The sequence below is a fragment of the Typopeltis vanoorti genome, chromosome 15, assembly GCF_054136105.1.
Source record: "Typopeltis vanoorti isolate ZY-2024b chromosome 15, IOZ_Tvanoo_1.0, whole genome shotgun sequence".
In the NCBI taxonomy this organism is placed as follows: domain Eukaryota; kingdom Metazoa; phylum Arthropoda; class Arachnida; order Uropygi; family Thelyphonidae; genus Typopeltis; species Typopeltis vanoorti.
The window spans coordinates 94,900,016-94,919,200 of NC_143563.1; the positions used below are offsets into that span (position 1 = coordinate 94,900,016).

At 36.2% G+C, this 19,185-nt stretch overlaps 1 protein-coding gene across 1 annotated transcript in view; it reads left to right on the forward strand.

The window, feature by feature from the left end:
* LOC150098992 (uncharacterized) overlaps window positions 1–19,185 on the forward strand; it is a 700,419-nt gene that overhangs the window by 306,154 nt on the left and 375,080 nt on the right. The window contains exon 18 of the mRNA XM_090405788.1: window positions 304–402. Coding sequence (XP_090261914.1) covers window positions 304–402 — 99 coding nt within the window. The remainder of the gene's footprint in view (window positions 1–303; window positions 403–19,185) is intronic.

Genomic DNA, 19,185 nt, shown 5'->3' on the forward strand with positions numbered 1-19,185 from the left:
TTCATCAGTATTGTAGATAAAGGTTTAGTCACTGCAGATTTTTCATTCTGTTTTTTGGCTATCTCAAAAATGATATCTCTGGTCTCTTTTAGATTTATTGTTCCAAAGCCTCATCTATTTTACAATAATTACTTAAATCTGAATGGCAATTTAGCATTACTGTAGTGAAATGTTTTTATTGATATTATGTAGATTGATAAAGAAGAAGAAATAATAACAATAAGGATTTTGTTTACTGATTTAATGTGTGTCTCTGTGTACACTACACACATACATATATGTTTGTTTACTTTTTTGTTATAGGGAGACCGTGGTCCATCAGGGGCAGCTGGATTTCCTGGAGCACGTGGACCTCCGGGTTTAATAGGTAACCCTGGTGTAGCTGGACCTAAAGGCACTCAAGTAATAAGTGAATCCTGTTTTTTTAAGTTATTGTTGCTGATTATACTGACATGTTTTAAAATGGTTTGTTTCAATATTAAAAATGTGTGTTTGTAGGATTAAGTCAGTTTTGAGGATCAAAATCAATAACTAGGAGACCTTGCTGTGTTAGATGCAAAAATTAAACATATAGGATTAGCTTTTGATCTGGTATTCAGATCATCTTTCTGTAATGTATTTCTAATACCTCAGTATTATATGAATGAAGATGATGTTCACTTTGGAACTTAGCCAATCAAATTGGATTATGTGTGGACAGGGACCTAAATATGCTCTCAGGCAGTATATAATAAAAAAACTATGAACCAGCCTGGGCATTGTCTAGTAAAATAAAGTCTGGCTGTTTTTTTTTTTTTTTTGTCAATAATGAATGAAAAAAATCGTTTATTTAAAAACCTCAGCAGAAATTAAATAAGGAACCATAAGTGTATGGTAAATCAGTGAAGAAGTGAAATTAGCAGAAGAATTACTGGAGTACTGCATTTGAGATATATATTACTAAGATAAAGAGCATTAAAACAGGCAAGATAATTCTAAAATCCCATAAGGGTCAAGAAAAAGATTAATTATAATATTTTATTCTAAAAAAGGAGGATAAACTTCTTGAATGAGAAATAATGTTAAATAGATGAGGGTATGCACAAATATTTAATCAGAAAAATTGGAGACTTCCATTTATTGCTGTTTCTAGTCAAACTGCAGAAACTTCATTATGATTATTCATAATAACAGACACATAAAGTTAATAGATCCATCATGAAATGATGTAATGAAGAGGTAGAAGAATTCTTTGTCATTAGAAAGGATGCCTGACATAAGAGAAACATTCCAATTAGTGACGTCAACCAGGAAGGTAGCAAAATTAATCACAGACATATGATAACAGTTGAGGAAAATTTTGAGATAAACTAATGACTAATAAGAATGCTAAGACAATAGATCTTTGCTCTGGACCAATATGGACTAGTCATTATTATCACCATTCATTTTTTTTTTTTTAAATATAAATTCTTCCATGAACTTATAACATAGTAAGCCAATATATAACCAAGAATTAAAGAAGAAGGAACATATTGATATGTTTTTTGAAGAGACAGAGGTTTTAGTTGGTGGGAAAAACTTCATCAAGAAAGCTGTTTCCAGAATAGAGGCAATAAAATAAAGAAAGAAGAGGAGAAGCAAGTTTGAAGTTGGAGTGTAAAGTGATATTGAGACTGACTGAAACAAGCTAGTGAGAGCTAACTTGTGAGAATCTGGCTGAACAATGATCAACCAGACTGCCTTACTCTTCACAGCATCAAAAATTTTTAGGTCTTTGATGCAACACTCCTTTCCCCAGATATCAGTACATTATTTCAAGGTTGGAAGGATTTGTGATTAATAGATGATGGATTAAAAATCTTAAGTGGAAAAGAAAGACATATAATTTTTTAGAAGCTGAGAATGTACTTGATGATGTACCATCAAGTGTGTCAATGATGTCATTTTGAGAGAGAGTGGTCTGATTCTGCCTGGTGATTTGTCTATAGGAAAGGTTAACTGAGATATTTTTTTGTGTTAAAAAAAAAAGCAGGATCGTTTGTTGGTATCACGGAGGGTGACAAGATTTTCCTCATCACTTCTATGGAGATAGTATGAAGGTCTGTGTTTAGAGTATTGGTTGTAGAGGTTGCTGAAGCTCAGGATGTTCGAATACTATGGGGTTTGTCAAATAAGTACGAGTAATGGAAGTATACTGGCATTAGTAAAGCTATGGATACTGTTGTTAGTAAGAAGTAATTTATGTATAAGAGGAAGAAATTTGGTGACAGAACAGAGCCTTAGGACATACTTTCACTGGGATGTGTGTGTGGGGATAATAAGGATCTGGAGAGAGGAAGCAATCGACGATGATGTTCAGTGAACAACTAGGGTGAAAACTGGTTGTTCAACTACAGAGAATAGAAGATAAACAAATGGTGACAGTTTGCTATGTAGGCTTTAATACTAGGCTTGATGAAATGCTCTGGAAATGTTCACATCTGCACAGGTTTCTCCAGACCTTTCCATATATTTAGCCAGAAGTAGGTGATATTAGGTTAGGAAATCTACTGTGAATCCAGAGAAGTAGAATCCATACTGATGGTCACTGATTAACTGTCTTCAAGTGATGCTTAAGTTAAATTGCAATGACTTCCCCATTATTTTAGAAAGAACTGTGATGAGGACAATGGATTCATAGTTTGTAATGTAGCATATTTTCTCATTTGGTTACAAAGAAAATAATGCTTGACAAGAAATTATATTCTAATTTTTATCTTTTACCACAGCTTGAGCAAAGAAAAGTTGGCATGTGAAGTAACTTCACAATCATGCTACTTATGTATGGAAGCAGACCAGACTTGTGTAAAGAATAAAAACTATAATATAATTTTTGTCCATATCATTTTCTTTGTAACCAATAGATAAAGCTCACTACAACTATCTCTCATCCAGAGTATTTGATAATCTGGAATAAACAATTTTCCTACGTGTATTGTGAATTGTGACTTCTAATATTGAATTAGGTCTTAGTGTTGCTGTAGGTTTAGCTCCTACTAATGAGAGCTGTTCCCTCCAAGAGAGTTTTCTGTTGTAGTGTTTCATAATATCATGGCAGACTAGATCTCTCAGTGATTCCTTGTCTCTCTTTCCTGTGTGTGTGTGTCGTCTGCCTCTTGACTCGCTATAACAATAGCAGCTATGGAGGAAAGTCCATTGCTGCTATTGTTATCTCTCTCTCTCTCTCTCTCACCCATATCTGTCTATTTTTCCATATTCATTAGCTCACTCTTTGAATAGAATCAAACCTATTACTTTTATATGTGAATAGTTATCTCTTTCTACTGGCACTAATTTATTAGTGCAGGATTCCTTTTTCATGTAGGCACTACTGTGAGACTTTTTCTTTGCTTGTCGGGTACTGACTGACTTCTTCTCTGTCTGTGTTTACTGGGCATCTACAAATGCCGTATGGCCACTCCGATGCTCTTTGATGTTCCACACTAGGCCTCGCCATGTAGTCCTGTTGTTTGCCCTTCTGGCAGCTTCAACTCTGAAGATCAGTCACTCCACACATGCCATCCATCCATTTCATTGATGGTCTACCCCTGCTCTTTTTTTTCCAGGAACTTTACCTTCTATTACTGTTCTGAGAAGTCCTCCATCCATCCTTTCTATGTGTCCAAAATATTTTAACTTTCTTCTGTCAATATCCTTAAGGAGCCTTAAAGTTCTACTAATCTTTTCTAACATCCATTTATTTGTACACCCTTCAGTGTATGATATCCTCAACAGCCTTCTGTAACACCACATCTCAAAGGCAGATATCCATTTCTTATCTGACTTCTTTAGGTTCCAAGTCTCGCATCCATAAGTCACTGTTGGAAAAACAACTGCATCTAAAATCCTCAACTTTGTTTCCATGGAGATAGATCCATCCTTCCAGATTTTAGACAGGTCTCTGACTGTTGTTTTAGCCATTCCTAACCTTTTTCTGACATCTTCTGAACAGCAATTCTTCACATTAATAATGGATCCCAGGTACTCAAACTTGCTGACTTCCTCAATTCTTTCTCCATTAAGATACATTTGTTTCTCAAGAGCTTCTCTGTTTGTTTTTCCTTTGAGAACCATGATCTTTGTCTTTCTAGAATTGAGTTGAAGTCCTCTTTTATTACTGATCTTGTTAACTTTGTCAAGAATTAGTCCTAGTTCTTCCATGTCATTACAAAGGAGTACTGTATCATCAGCGTACCTCAGATTACTGATCAATCTACCTCCTATCGTAATTCCTATCCTGAGCTCATCCAGTGCTTCATGCATGATGTCCTCTGCATATATACTAAACAAGTGAGGAGAAAGTAAACATCCTTGCCTAACTCCTTTTCCAATTTGAAGCCAGTCAGTCAATCCAACACCTGTTCTTACTGTGGCTTTTTGCTCCTTATACAAGTTGGCTATCAACCTGATAGTGTGTTGAGGAAAACCCATTCTTTTCATTACTTCCCACAGTTTCACATGCTCAACACAGTCAAAAGCTTTAGAGTAGTCTAAGAAACACATTACCAGAGGGAGTCTGAATTCTTTATATTTTTCTATGATCTGTCTAAGGCAAAGGATCTGATCTCTGGTGCTCCTACCTTTCCTAAAACCTGCTTGTTCCTCGCGCATCTCTGCCTCAACTTTGGCCTCAATCCTATTTAGCATGATCTTTAATAAAATTTTACTTGCATGAGATATCAAACTAATAGTTCTATAATTCTTGCATGCCTTCATATCACCTTTCTTGTGTAGTGATATGATGAAACCTGACTTCTTCCAGTCTCTAGGCCATGATCCTGTCTCCCATATCCTTGTAATCAATTTATGAAACACTCTTATCCTTCCATCCCCTGTGGCCTTAATTAACTCTGCTGGGATTTTATCTGCACCTGGGGCCTGATTGCTGTTGAGCTGCTTAACTGCTCTTTCAACTTCATGCCTAAGTGGAGGAGGTTCCAAATCAAAATTTTCTTGGTGGGAGGACTCCACATTTTCTTTATCCACTGTGCTGTGCAGTTCCACACAGTATTCTTTCCATCTGTTTTTGATTTCCAACTGTTCTGTTAGTAATGATCCATTCCTGTCTTTGATGACATTCAATTTACGCTTGAACTTGTGCTTTAAGTCACGAACTAAATAAAACATCCTTTTATAATTATGCCTTCTCATCTGGAACTCTATTTCTTCACATTTATTAGTATAGAACTTTTCCTTATCCTGCTTGATGGCTCTTCTGATTTCTCTATGTAATCTCTTGTATTCTTCAGTCCCTGTGTCTCTTTGTTTTTCCAACAGCGTTCTTTTGATTAGTTCCCATGTTGAATCTGATATCCATGGGTCTCTTGGTTTTCTTATTGGGCTGAGATACATCTTTGCTGTATCCTGTATTATCATCTTGACTCCTTCCCAAAGCATTTCTGGTGAGATTTCCTCATTGGTCTTCAAAAAATCATCCAGCCGAGTTGATGTTTCTTCTGTGAATCCACTAGGAATTACTCTAACATCCAATCTAGTGGAATGTGCCTGACCTGAAAGTTTTCGGAGTCTTAGTCTTACTTTGGCTCTTACCAGCTGATGGTCTGTACCACAATCTGCTCCAGGACAAGTATGCACATCAGAGATGCTTGTTGATGTTTCTTCTGTGAATCCACTAGGAATTACTCTAACATCCAATCTAGTGGAATGTGCCTGACCTGAAAGTTTTCGGAGTCTTAGTCTTACTTTGGCTCTTACCAGCTGATGGTCTGTACCACAATCTGCTCCAGGACAAGTATGCACATCAGAGATGCTTGTCTTCCACTGCTGGAGAGCCAGGATGTAATCAATCTGGTGCCTTGACCTATCAATGTTGGATGTCCAAGTATAGGTCCGTCGTGGACGTTTCTGGAAGCAGGTATTGGTAATAACTAATCTGTTAGCACGGACAAATTCCAACAGTCTTTCACCATGGGTGTTACGTTCACCCAGACCAAACATGCTGCACTCTGGCCTGACTCTCATACTCTTTCCCACTTTTGCATTTAAGTCTCCTAAGATGTACAGTATGTTTCTCCTTGGTAGGCCTGAAGAAGAGAGAGAATTCTTCATTCTCTTCTTCAGGCCTATCTGTGTGGGGGTGCATAAACTACCACAATTGATACATTGGTAGGCTGAGCTTTAAGTCTAATGGAGAGTATCCTATCATTAATGGGGTTATAACCAAGAAGGCTTCTTGCCTGAGTTGTCCTCAGTAACACAGCTACCCCATGATGTTTTGAGTCACCACCTGAGTAAATAACTAGCTTACCATCCTGTCTTTTGAAGTGACCTTCTCCATTCCATCTGGTCTCTGTAATTCCCAAGATGTTAATTTTATACCTATCCATCTCTTTACAGACAATCTCAAGAGTACCCATCTGTAAACCCCGGACATTTCCCGTACCTATGTAAAATTCCTTTCTAAGATTAATCTTATACATTCTGTGTTGCTCATTCATGGTATCACTGACTTTTGATGGAGACTGTAATATACTTCTCAAACAGGACCCTCTGCCTAAGCCCTGAATGTGGCTCTGATTATTCTGCGCGACAGCCGATGCAGCATGAGATGCGTTATTAGACACAATCATAGTAGCATTTTGGAGTGAAGTCACTGCAAGAGCCTTTCCACATAAGATGAAATAGCAAAATAGGAAAGATTCACCCCTAGCCCTCGAATACTCTAATAGCATTGGGGAGAAGGTAGCAAGAAGAAAAGAAAGAAGGAAAGAAAAAAAGGGGAGGGACCAGTCTACAAATAATATAACAGATGTATATTACATGAAGTAAGGCATGGTCCAGCATCAGGTACCTCGTGTTTGCCATGCCCGTACTCACTAAAGTGAGCCCTTGACTTCTTTTCAGTGTAGTTTTTTTTTTTTTTTTTTTGTAAGTACTAATTCTAGTACAAGATTTAATGGTTTTCATATCTTTACTTAACGAGAAGCAAGAAACCTTTCAGTCCTCATAACAGGATTTCTGTCAGACAAATAGGGTCCTTTTTGTGATATGAGTTCCTCCTGCTCCTTCCATATTAAAACCCTTGGTTTTGATATCATTCTCGAAATCTATATTCCTGATAAATGTGGATTATAAAACCTATACAAAGATTCTCTTAGCTATAGGATAAAACATCTTAAAGATCTTATTCAAGGTGACCAAATTTATGGTGTTCCAGAGAGAACAATTGACTTCAATTTATTCGTCATTTGGGAGATATAATTTGCCTGGTTAATATCCCTCCTGACTACAGTGTATTTTCATTTTGTTTGTGTTTTGTTGTGTACACACTTGATGTATCCTGTCAGATGCACTAAACTGTGTTCACACTGAGTGTTAATGAAATTTACAAGAGTTCTGTCTGATTGGTATGATGAGCTTTAACTCAATTATTTTTCAGAATCCAGAAAAGGATTGATTTATGACTCAGTTAAAAAAAAAAAAAAAAATAATAATAAAAAAAAAAAAAAATATATATATATATTTAATAAAACTAAGCATAACTGTATACAAGGTAAATACTCATAACTTTAAAACTAATTGCATTCAAGGCTTAAATAAAACTATAATTTTTTTGAGATCTCCTTTGTCGTTGGATGATAAGGATAGCAAAAGTGCATTTAAGTGCAGCAGTTAGTTAATGAAGCCAAAACAATTGTAAGGACAACCGCTGTGGAGGACATTGTTGAGATATTTAATAAGCAGTTCATAAAGGTCTTTCATCCTTATGAGGATAAGACAAAATATGGAAGGTGAATATGGTAAAATGTTCTGCAATCTTACACAGTAGAATATAACAATGCTGAAATTCTCTTAACTCCATTTACACAAGCTTACATATCATTACAATGATATTCATGTTATTGGGTCTCCCACTATGAGTCTCCAGACTCCATGGAAATACTGTAAAATAATAATAATATTTTTGAACATATTCAGAAATACACAGGAAAATGACAGAACTGTATTTCACATTCAGATAGATAATTTACCTTTGTTCGTCATATGAACCAAGTTTATAATATACAGGCAGCCCTCGGTTTACACCAGTTTAATTTATGCCGATTCACAATAATGCCGGTTGCCTGCGTGTGCTTTCTTACTGTAGTGTGGTTGACTGAGAAATGATGCTAGCAGGCACTCTAGTGTTTACCGAGCTACTATGACGTATATGTATCAAACCTAGTTTTAATGTTGAATCTACCTAATTGTTCTATTTAATTTTTTTTACATACATACATATTTAAATTGATAAAGTACGTAATTACATACCATGTCTAATAATAGAAGTGCAGAAAAATTAGCAGAACTTGATGTTAAGAAGGCGTGGAAATCAATCACACTTGAAAAGAAGATGGAGGTGATTCGAAGAATGGAAGATGGGCTGACACGTGCTAATGTCTGTAGAAGTATGAACTTACCTCCATTGACTGTTACTACAATTATGAAAAATGCAGATAGAATAAAACAGTCTGCGCAACAATCTACGGCAGCACTAAATGCAAAACATGTACGTTATAGCAGGGGTAAACTTCATGAAAAAATAGAAAAATTATTATCATTGTGGGTGGATGACTTCAATCAGAAAAACATTCCTCTGACGTAGGCTGTTATGACTGAGAAAACAAAAACAATTTTTGAGGATCTTAAAAAGACAGATAGAGGCGAAGAATGTTTTTAGGAAGCAAAGGTTGGTTCATGAGATTTAAGTCTCGAAGTAAGTGCCACAGTGTCAAATTGTGTGGTGAGGTGCAAGTGCAGATGTTGCGGCAGTGGCTGCTTTTCCTAAAGAATTTCAAGACTGTGTAGAACAAGGAAGTTATCCTCCTGATCTCATTTTTAATGTTGATGAGACTGGATTCTACTGGAAAAAATTGCCATCACGCAATTGGTGTACCATTCACAGACACCATGTGCCTTCACGGGTCTAAAAGCCATGCTGCCAGTCTATTGGAAATGGAACAAGAAAGCTTGGGTTACACAAGATGTTTTTATAGATCGGTACACATATTATTTTTGTCCTACCGTGCTTCGCTTCTGTAAAGAAAATGATTTGCCAGCCAAGGCATTGCTTCTATTGCTTCTGGATAATGCCCCTGGACATCCTCAAAACCTTGCTGAAGTAAGAACACCATTGGATGTTAAGGTTGTTTACATGCCCCCAAACACAACATCGCTTTTGCAACCGATGGATTAGGGGATTATATCAATCTTCAAAGCCTATTACCTCCATATAACATTTATGGAAATGGTAAGGGTCTTGGACACTTCAGGAAAAACTATTAAAGACTATTGGTGGGCATTCGATATTTTGAAGGGCATTAACAACATCGAGGCAGCTTGGAACGACATGTCAGCAAAGTGTTTAAAAGGAGCATGGCGAAAACTTCTTCCAGCATTTATGCACGACTTCGAGGAATTAGAGCAAGAGGAGAATGTTATTGAAGATGTTACAAAGCTTGCGCAAGAGGTGGGATTGTACGATATTGCAGCTGAAGATATGACAGAAGTCTTAGAGAGCCATGATAAACCGCTTTCCAATGAAGACTTAAAAGAATTAGCCGAACAATTAAGTCAACATCCAAAGGAGGAGAAAGAAAATGAAGAAGGTTCTCTGAGAGATATGAAAATGGCCGATTTACAGCGTATCCTTGCAAGCATAGAGACATTGACTGATGAAATGGACCATGATTGGGAATGGAGTGCGAACATAAAAAGGAGTGTAATCGCATCTATTCGACCTTACACTGAACTCCTTAAAGAAAGAAAAAGAAAATCTAGGCAGTTAACATACTTTTTTTTAAAAAAATGTAGGTGATCCGAAACCAGGAACTTCAACATAGAAATATGTAATATCTTTTCGAAGTTTCATATGTTTTGTATATAATTTTGTTTGGTTTTCGTTATTAATAATTTTATTTTAACAAATATATATGTATGTATTATGAAAGCTTTAAATATAATAATGTTACACATGCTTCATGTGCATATTTTTTGACTGTGCAGAACATAACTTCATACTTCCCTTTAAAATTGGGTTAGTTTTACGCTGATTCGGTTTACGCCCGTTATTTCAGGAATGGAACTGAGGCGTAAACCAAGGGCTGCCTGTATACATTATGCTTATCCCTGGAGACATTACTATAGGAAATGGTGACGAAAGAAATAAACAGGAAATTTAATGAATCCTTAGTCTCCCACACAGTTAAATGTGTAGTGAATGGAGTTAATCTTCCTTATTTACTGTTCAGATTGTCTAAGACAGTTTTTGAGAAATTATAAAAATGCTACATTTTTATAATTGCTAGTTTTTGAACATTTACTAGTTTTTGGACTTCTCAATTTGGAACTTTGTATGCTGTGCTCTCTCTCTCTCTCTCTCTCTCCCTCTCTCCTTTGTAAATAACTGAGATTAGTAGCACTTCTCAAAATCACTTATTTTCTACAGAAAAATAATAATAATTATTATTAAGTTAAGGGGATAATAAATCCCTCATTATTTTAAAGCCGGATATGAAACTCGGAGATCGAAATCTAAGAGTTTCATGCCGAAGAACTATCGGCGAGTCCAAGCATAAGTCATCACTTGGGTAGTACAACACTATGGCAAATCGTGTCAAAGATGGAGCAAGCATCACTATCCTTAATATTTTCTCATAATGTAAAATGCAGCTCCTAGGAGTGTATTACTGTTTTACATTATGAGGAGAGGTCACTATCCAGACCAGTTTCGACCCTTTATTGAGGTCTTATCAGTGAGTAGGTAGACCTGGAATACCAAGGTTTAAGTGAACGAACTTACATATATGAACTTACATATATTATGATAAAGAGCCTCCTGGCTCTTTATTATAATAATTATTATTATTATTATTCGTGATGACACCTCCAAGGAGTCCGAAGACTCATCGCGGGAGGACACCTACTATACAGGTTTCAGTAAGGAAATACTGTGAGTAGACATATTACTAATTATTATAATAATGGAATTAACTCGCGTAAATTATTCTTTATTCATAGAATTTTCACCTGGGTATCACAGGCATCATCAATACAGGTACAAGGCTAATTAAACAATAACTGTTATATTCACAAAGTGCCACCTAAATAGCTAAGTTTAAATTTCCTAAATTTATTTAATTATTATTATTATTTATTTATTTATTTTTTTTATATTTTTTTAAATTATTTAAATTTAATTATTTAGTTATTTAATTATTAAATAATAATTAAAATTTTTTTTTATATTTTTTATTTTTATAAATATATATATGTGTATACAATTATATGTTAGGAAAGATTTGCTGCTTTATAAAGTACTATCTCCCACAAGGGGAAAAGACATAGACCATTGGATCTGTTTAGGTTAGGGGAGTGAAGTAATGTTTCACGTGTTTCTTTGTATAGCTGTTCCATTAGGAACAGACTTTTGTGAATGACTTTTGTCTTGTTCCACTTAATTCTATGTCTGGTGTTGATGGCATGTTCTGCAATTCCGGACTGTTCAGGTTCAAGGTACTGGATGTACGACTGGTGTTCTTCTAACCGGACCTGAGCAGATCTTCCTGTTTGTCTGAAATATGATAATTCACACGAGCAGGGAATCTGGTAGACACCTGGATAGCTGAGATGTGGGAGCTTGTCCTTTGGAGACGTTAGAAATGTGGAGATTTTTCTGATGGGTCGAAAAGCCACACAGATATTTAGTGGTTTTAGCACCTTAGCTATGCATTCACTAACCCCGTGTATATAGGGAATAGGTATATGTGTAGGTTCTTCTGTACTTGAAGAGGATGCTGGAGCACAACTACTTAAAGCTCTTTTTATGAAGGAGGAATTAATATACTGTAATTCTTTTTGTAAAAGTTCTTCTGAAGAACAAAAGGAGTTGGCTCTATGAACTAGTGTTTTTATAGTACATACCTTTTGGCTGGGATGGTGATGTGATTCAACGTGGATATACTGGCCTGTATGAGTCTCTTTCCTATAGACTGTGAATTGTAGATAACCATCTGGTTGGCGAAGAATCAAGAGGTCTAGAAAGGCTAACTGCTTATTTACTTCTACTTCTAGGGTGAACTGGATCCTTGGATGAAGGGCATTAATTTTTGATGATAAAATTTTAAAATTTTAAAATAATTTAAAAAAATAATAATTAAGTAAATTTAGGAAATTTAACCTTAGCTACTTAGGTGGTGTTTTGTGAATATAACAGTTATTGTTTAATGAGGCTTGTACCCGTAGTGATGATGCCTGTGATACTCAGGTGAAAATTCTACGAATAAAGAATAATTTACGTGAGTTAATTCAGTTATTATAATAGTTAGTAATACCTACTATACAACTGTCTCCACCACGCCAAAATGTAGTTTATTGCAAACTAGTTAATTATGTTACAGAGGCTAATTCACACTTACTATGAATTAAAAGGGAGAGTGCTGCATTAAATGATTGCTGAGAGCTTCTGCATTCTGTTGAAACCCTTATCAGGCAAGCTTTAAGGCTTTCTGGATTTTGAGATTTATGTCTTTTTGGTATGTATGTATGTATAGGAACTACAACACATGCAACTTTAATATATATATATATATGTATATATAAATCATAATATATGAATTTCAGGATGCTGGATATATTAATCTAATCTAATCCTGTGGCCTCCTCTTTAAGAGGGTTGCAGATGATGAACAGTCTGCTTCCATGCCTCTCTATCTCTTGCTTCTGTAAGATTCTTGCCCATCCAATCTTTGATGTTGTCTTTCCATTGCAGTGGGGGTATTCCTCTCTTTCCCTCCACCATCCCCTGCAATGCAATTCTGGGAAGCTCTCTCCAGAAGAACCCCCTCATCAAATGTCCTGCAAATGCTATTTTTCTTCTTTGTGTACTAGCCATATAGTCTCTTTTCATTTTGAAACTTTTAAGAACCTCTTCATTACTCACTCTTTCAGTCCAGCTGATACGATCCATTTTTCTCAAGCACCACATTTCAGATGCATTCAATCGGTCACTCATCTCCTTGTTGATCGTCTAGGACTCGCATCCATACGTCGCCACGCTCCAGATCATTGTCTTGAGGATTCTTACTTTTAACTGTTTGTTTGGATTTCTGTTTCCTAATATGTGGTATATTTGGAAAAATGTTGCTTTTGCTTTTTTAATTCTGTGCTTAATTTCATAATTAGATCTACTGTCTTCTGTTATCCAACTCCCAAGGTATTCAAAACTTTTTACATTTTCTATTCTTTGTCCATTCAAAGTGATTTCCATCCCATCATTTCAAGGGGTGCTTAAGGGTCAAAGCTGTATAACTGAGAGGAGACCTCCACATAGCTTTAAAGAAATTTGGAGAACCAACCAGGGCTTCTGACATAATCTCCAATCTTCACCTTCTCATGGTGCACCCTGTTGGGTATCTACCTGGATACTGAATGAACGACGATGGGGTGGCAATTTGGGATTTAGCCAAACAAATTGTAATTCTTATTGGCTTGAACCTAATTACAAAATGATGGTACAACATGACAAAATTTCATGCCGGCTGGGGCGTCACCCAGTTAAACAAGGCCCCCGTTGTTTTCACCAGGGAACCAGGGTGAACAGCGAAAAGTCAGCTACTGGAACAAATCTGAAAGCACACCCCAACTCAACATTACCAGAGTTAAAGATTGGTACTATCGACATAAGAAGCCTGAATGGCAAAGAAATGGAGCTAGCTGAGGAATTAGATAAGTACCAGATCGACATAATAGGGGTGACAGAAACAAAAAAGGCAAAAACCGGTGAGATTTTTCTGAGCAATAAATACAAAATGTTATATTCAAGCAATGACAATCAAGGAAAAGGAGGGGTAGCCATTGTATTCAACACAAAATACAAGGCTAATCTTCTTGAATGGCAAGCAGTCTCAAGTAGAGTGATGTGGGCAAATATTAGAATGGGAAATTGGACAATGAGACTTATTTGTGCCTATGATCCCAGAGAAGGTTCTACTAAGGCAGAAGTGAAGGAATTTTTTGAGGATTTAGAGAACGCATCTGTCACAATGAAAAAGGAAAAGTTGGTCCTTGTTGGGGGATCTAAATAGGAAATGATTGTCAGACATACAAAAATATATTGGGAATGGAGAAAAGAGCAAAGCTAATAATAATGGCATATATTTGTTGTATTTCTGCTCAGGACATGGACTGGTTATTACTAACACCATGTTCCAACATAAAAATGTGCACAAATTCACACGGAGAGAAGAGGCAAGAAATAAGAAAAGTCTCATTGACTATGTTATTGTTGATAGTGATGTTTTCACCCTTGTGCAGGACACCAGAGTGTACAGAGGATTTGAAATTGGAAGTGATCACTATTTAGTCTTGAGCAGGATAAAATTGAAAAGAATAACATGTAAGAAAGTTTTAAAGCGAATAAAAGTTGAGCATCTCTCAGATGTGAACTGTAGACTAAAACACACAAAGATTATTTGTGTGTTTTAGTCTACAGTTCACTAAAGAAAATACACGAAAAAATGAAAGCGTTTGAGAACAGGAACCAAACTGTAGAGATTCAGTGACAAGCCTTGAAGAAAATCTTGATTGATTCAGCCAGAGAGGCATGTGGTGAGGTTGTCTGCAAGGACAGAAAAATCAGAACTCCATGGTGGATGCAGGAAATTAAAGAGGCAGTGAAGGAAAAGAAAGAGGCATATCAAAAATTCCTGGTAAATAAGTCAGCTTGTGCTCTTAGAGAATATAGAGAGAAATGTAAGAATGCTAAACACTGTGTAAAACTAGCTAAACAAAAGTCATGGGAGGACTTTGTCATGAACATAGAAAATAAATATCAAGAAGGTGGCAAAATATTTTGAAGGTTGTTGAAGAAGCTTAGAAATGGAGGAAAGAGTACTGTAAAAGGAGTTAGAGATGATAAATGTGACATGAAAATGGGAGAAAAAGATATCCTTGAAGTATGGAGTAATTACTTCGAGAAAATGTTAAATGAAACAAGCAGTGATATGGTAAAAAACACTCAACAGGCATACAGGCAGGAATACATATCCATACTTGAAGTAGAAAAAACCATCAAAGGCTTAAAAAGAGGAAAGGCAGCAGGAGTAGATGATATTCGACCAGAAATGCTGAAGTATGGTGGTATAAAAGTCTTCCAGTGGCTGTGCTGCATAGTTCAGAAGGCCTGGACAGAGGGACGAATTCCTGATGATTGGAGTAGAGCTCTCATAGTACCCATATATAAAAAGGGAAATAAAACTGAATGTGAGAATTATAGAGGTATTTCCCTACTGAGTGTTCCTGGTAAGATTTATGCAAGTATACTTGAGAAACGATTGAGAAGAATTGCAGAAGTAAAGCTTGGTGAAGAACAAGCTGGATTCAGGCTAAATAGAGGCTGTCAGGATCTTCATTTTACGATGAATAGTGGAGAAATCATGGGAATATAACAAAGATCTCTATTTGAGTTTTATTGAATATAACAAAGATCTCTATTGTAGATCTGGAAAAGGCATATGATAAGGTGCCAACAGAGAAGCTATTCAATATGCTACAGTTATATAGTGTGAATGGGGCATTATATCCAACAATACTTAGTCTTTATTTGAGTTGTAAGTCAGCAGTTAGAATTGAAGGAAGTACAGGAAGATGGTTTAATGTTAAATCTCGTGTGAGACAAGGATGTACATTATCCCCTCTGTTATTCATTATTTATATGGATCACATTATGAAGGAAAGTGGTATTAAACATGATATCAAAATTAGAGATGTTAATGTCAGCGCTTTGCTTTATGCGGACAGTGCTATACTTATCAATAAATCCACTACTAGTCTGCAAGATTCCCTGACTAAATTGAATAACTGTTGTAATAGATATGGTATGAAGGTCACCAATAAAAAGACAAAGACAATGAAAATAGGCAGAATCGTTGAAAATGTGGACGGAGAACCTGTGGAACAAGTAAAACATTTCACCTACTTAGGCATGATTTTTAGTGAAGATGGTAAATGAAATATGGAAATAGACAACAGAATCAATAATGCTGGTATTGTAGGAAGTCAATTGAATAAATTCATATGGAATAATAGAGAAATTAGTCAGAACACTAAATTAGCTATATACAAGACAGTATTCAAACCAGTTTTAACTTATGGATCTGAGAGCTGGGTCAGAAGTAAAACACTTGACCTAAGACTAGAGACCACAGATATGAGAATTCTGAGAAAGATTAGAGGCATGAACAGATGGCATCAATGGCAATATCATATTAAAAATGAGAATATATTAGGAAAGAACTTGACATTGTCAGCATCCAGGAATCCGTTAGCAGAGCCAATCTCAGGTGCTATGGTCATTTAAACAGAATGGGTGAGGAAAGATTGGCAAAACAAGTGTTCTCTGCCAGGTTGGCAAGAAAATGACCCAGAGGAAGACAAAGATATAGGTGGATGGATACGGTACAAATTAATGAGAATATATTAGGCAAGAACTTGATATTGTCAGCATCCAGGAATCCGTTAGCAGAGCTAATCTCAGGTGCTATGGTCATTTAAACAGAATGGGTGAGGAAAGATTGGCAAAACAAGTGTTCTCTGCCAGGTTGGCAAGAAAATGACCCAGAGGAAGACAAAGATATAGGTGGATGGATACGGTACAAAGTGTCTTAGATGACAGAAATATAAGATCAGATAATATTGGAGTCTTGACAAGTAACAGACTGATCTGGAGGAAAATTGTAGATAGGAAGTTAGTAATGATATAAATTTTTCATGTAGTACTATCGTATCCTGTACATCCCTTGAGGGTACATGGCAGGAATTTGATGATCTACTGTCTTCTGTTATCCAACTCCCAAGGTATTCAAAACCTTTTACATTTTCTATTCTTTGTCCATTCAAAGTGATTTCTATCCCATTATTTCCTTTCCTTGTAATCTTCATCACTTTTGTCTTCTGAATGTTTATTTTCATTTTATATCTCTCATTTCCAACCCTGTTCAGTCTGTTCAAAATTCTTTGCAAGCCTTCCTCTGTTTTGCTCATAAGTACAAAATCATCTGCATATCTTATATTATTTATCAGGTGTCCGTTTATCTGTATTCCATCCTCCAGATCTTCCAAGGCCTCCGTCATCATCCATTCACTATAGACATTAAAAAGGAGTGGGGACATCCTACACCCTTGTCTCACACCCTTTCTTATGGGGATCCATTGAGTATCCTCTCCTTCAAATCTGACCCTGGCTTCTTGAGTTTTGTTTATTCTGAACAAAATCTCATAATATTTTTATCTATTCCTATTTTATGCAAAATATCAAATAAAACAGAGTTATTAATGTTATCGAAAGCTTTTTCATAGTCCACAAAGCATAGATATAAATCTTTATTGCACTTGATCATTCTTTCTCCCAGTATCCTTGGTATTGTGATAGCTTCCCTGGTTCCCCTGAAACCAAACTGTGCTTCTTTAATTCCCTCTCTATCAAACTTTAATTCCCTCTCTATCATCTGTTCCATTCTTCTATACATTGTGTTGATTAGGACTTTTGCAACGTGGCTAATCAAACTGATAGTTCTGTGCTTGCTGTAATCCATCGTTCCTGTAGTCTTGGAAATAGGAATAAAAATAGATCTTACGAAGTCTTTAAGTATTCTATCCTCCTTCAGACTTCTATTAAAGATGATGGATAGAAGTTTTTTATTCCTTCCTTTTCCAATGCCTTCAGTAACTCTCCTTGAATATCATCCACTACTTTAACTTTCCTATCCTTTATTTTTTTAATGGCTGCTTCGGTTTCCCATTCCTTGATTTCTGGGGCATCATCATTTTTCTATCACATTCCAGATTATCTTCATCTCCATAAAGTTCTGTAACATACTTCTTCTATCTTATTATTTTTTCATTTTTTTCAAAAAAAATCTTTCATCCTTCATAGTACTGCTTTTTATCCTGCCCTTCTTCCCTGAAATCAAGTTCAAGCCTTCATAGACCTTTCTTATATCCTTTGCTGTATCATTTTCCTCTATTTCCTTGCAGACCTGATTGAGCCAGTCTTCCTTTGCCTTTTTAGCCATATTTGTATTTTCTTTGAGGTTCATTTTCTTATGTTGTGTCCTTACATTAGCTCCAAAACTTTCCAGAGGCTTTGATCCTGCAGCATCATTTGAGGTCCTATCCTCCTGCAACTCAAACATAGATCTACAAACCTCCTCCTCCCTGGTAGCATACTGCACAAGATCAGACCCAGGGATCCCATCTGTTCTTGTGCATAACTCATTCTTCCATATTGACTTGTTCATCATTACTTGGAGAAAGAGGAAAAGTATGCGTGGTGGTTCTCCGTTGCCTTCCATGCAGCTTGGTGGGTTGGACATTTCCTTCCAACCAGATGTAATGGTTATACTGCCATGACTCGATATCTTCAGCTCGGGTACCCCGGGATCGCCAGTTCCCGTGCACCCCTGGGGGTTGAATATATTATTATTATTATTATTATTTACGGCATTGCCATGGAGTCTGGAGACTCATTGTGGTAGATCCAAACTAACTATTATATACACAAATAATAGTGTGTATCCTTGAATCCATTTACTGTCAGGGAACTCACAACCAATTCTGGTGATCCATTCCACTCATTCACCTGCAAAAAATTTGGTCCGCACATCCCTACTAACCACACTCTTACACAACTTCCATGGATAGCCTCCCTAGATCTCTGACTATTTATCATATATTGAAAAATTTAACTTGCATCAATTTTATAAAACCCCTTTAACATCTTGAACGTTTTTATTATGTCTCCTCTTTTCCACTTATCAACTAAACTTTGTAACCCACAATCCTTCAACCTAACCTCACAGGGAGTCTACCACAGACCTGTCACCATCTTGGTGATTCGTCTCTGAATCTTTTCAACTACCTCCTGGTCCCCAAGAAACCCAGGTGACCAAATCTGTGCACAGTAGTCAACATGTGACCGAATCATAGCCTTGTAAAGAGGGATGATAACTTTTTTATCTTTACTTGTTAATATGTTTTTCAACATTCAAGTAATTTGTTGAGCTATTTTACCATCTTCTGCAACATGCTTTCTGAACTTTAACTCTTTGTCCACCATTATATCTTTGTTCACCACTGAACCATGAGGTACTTCACAAGTCCCTAGCC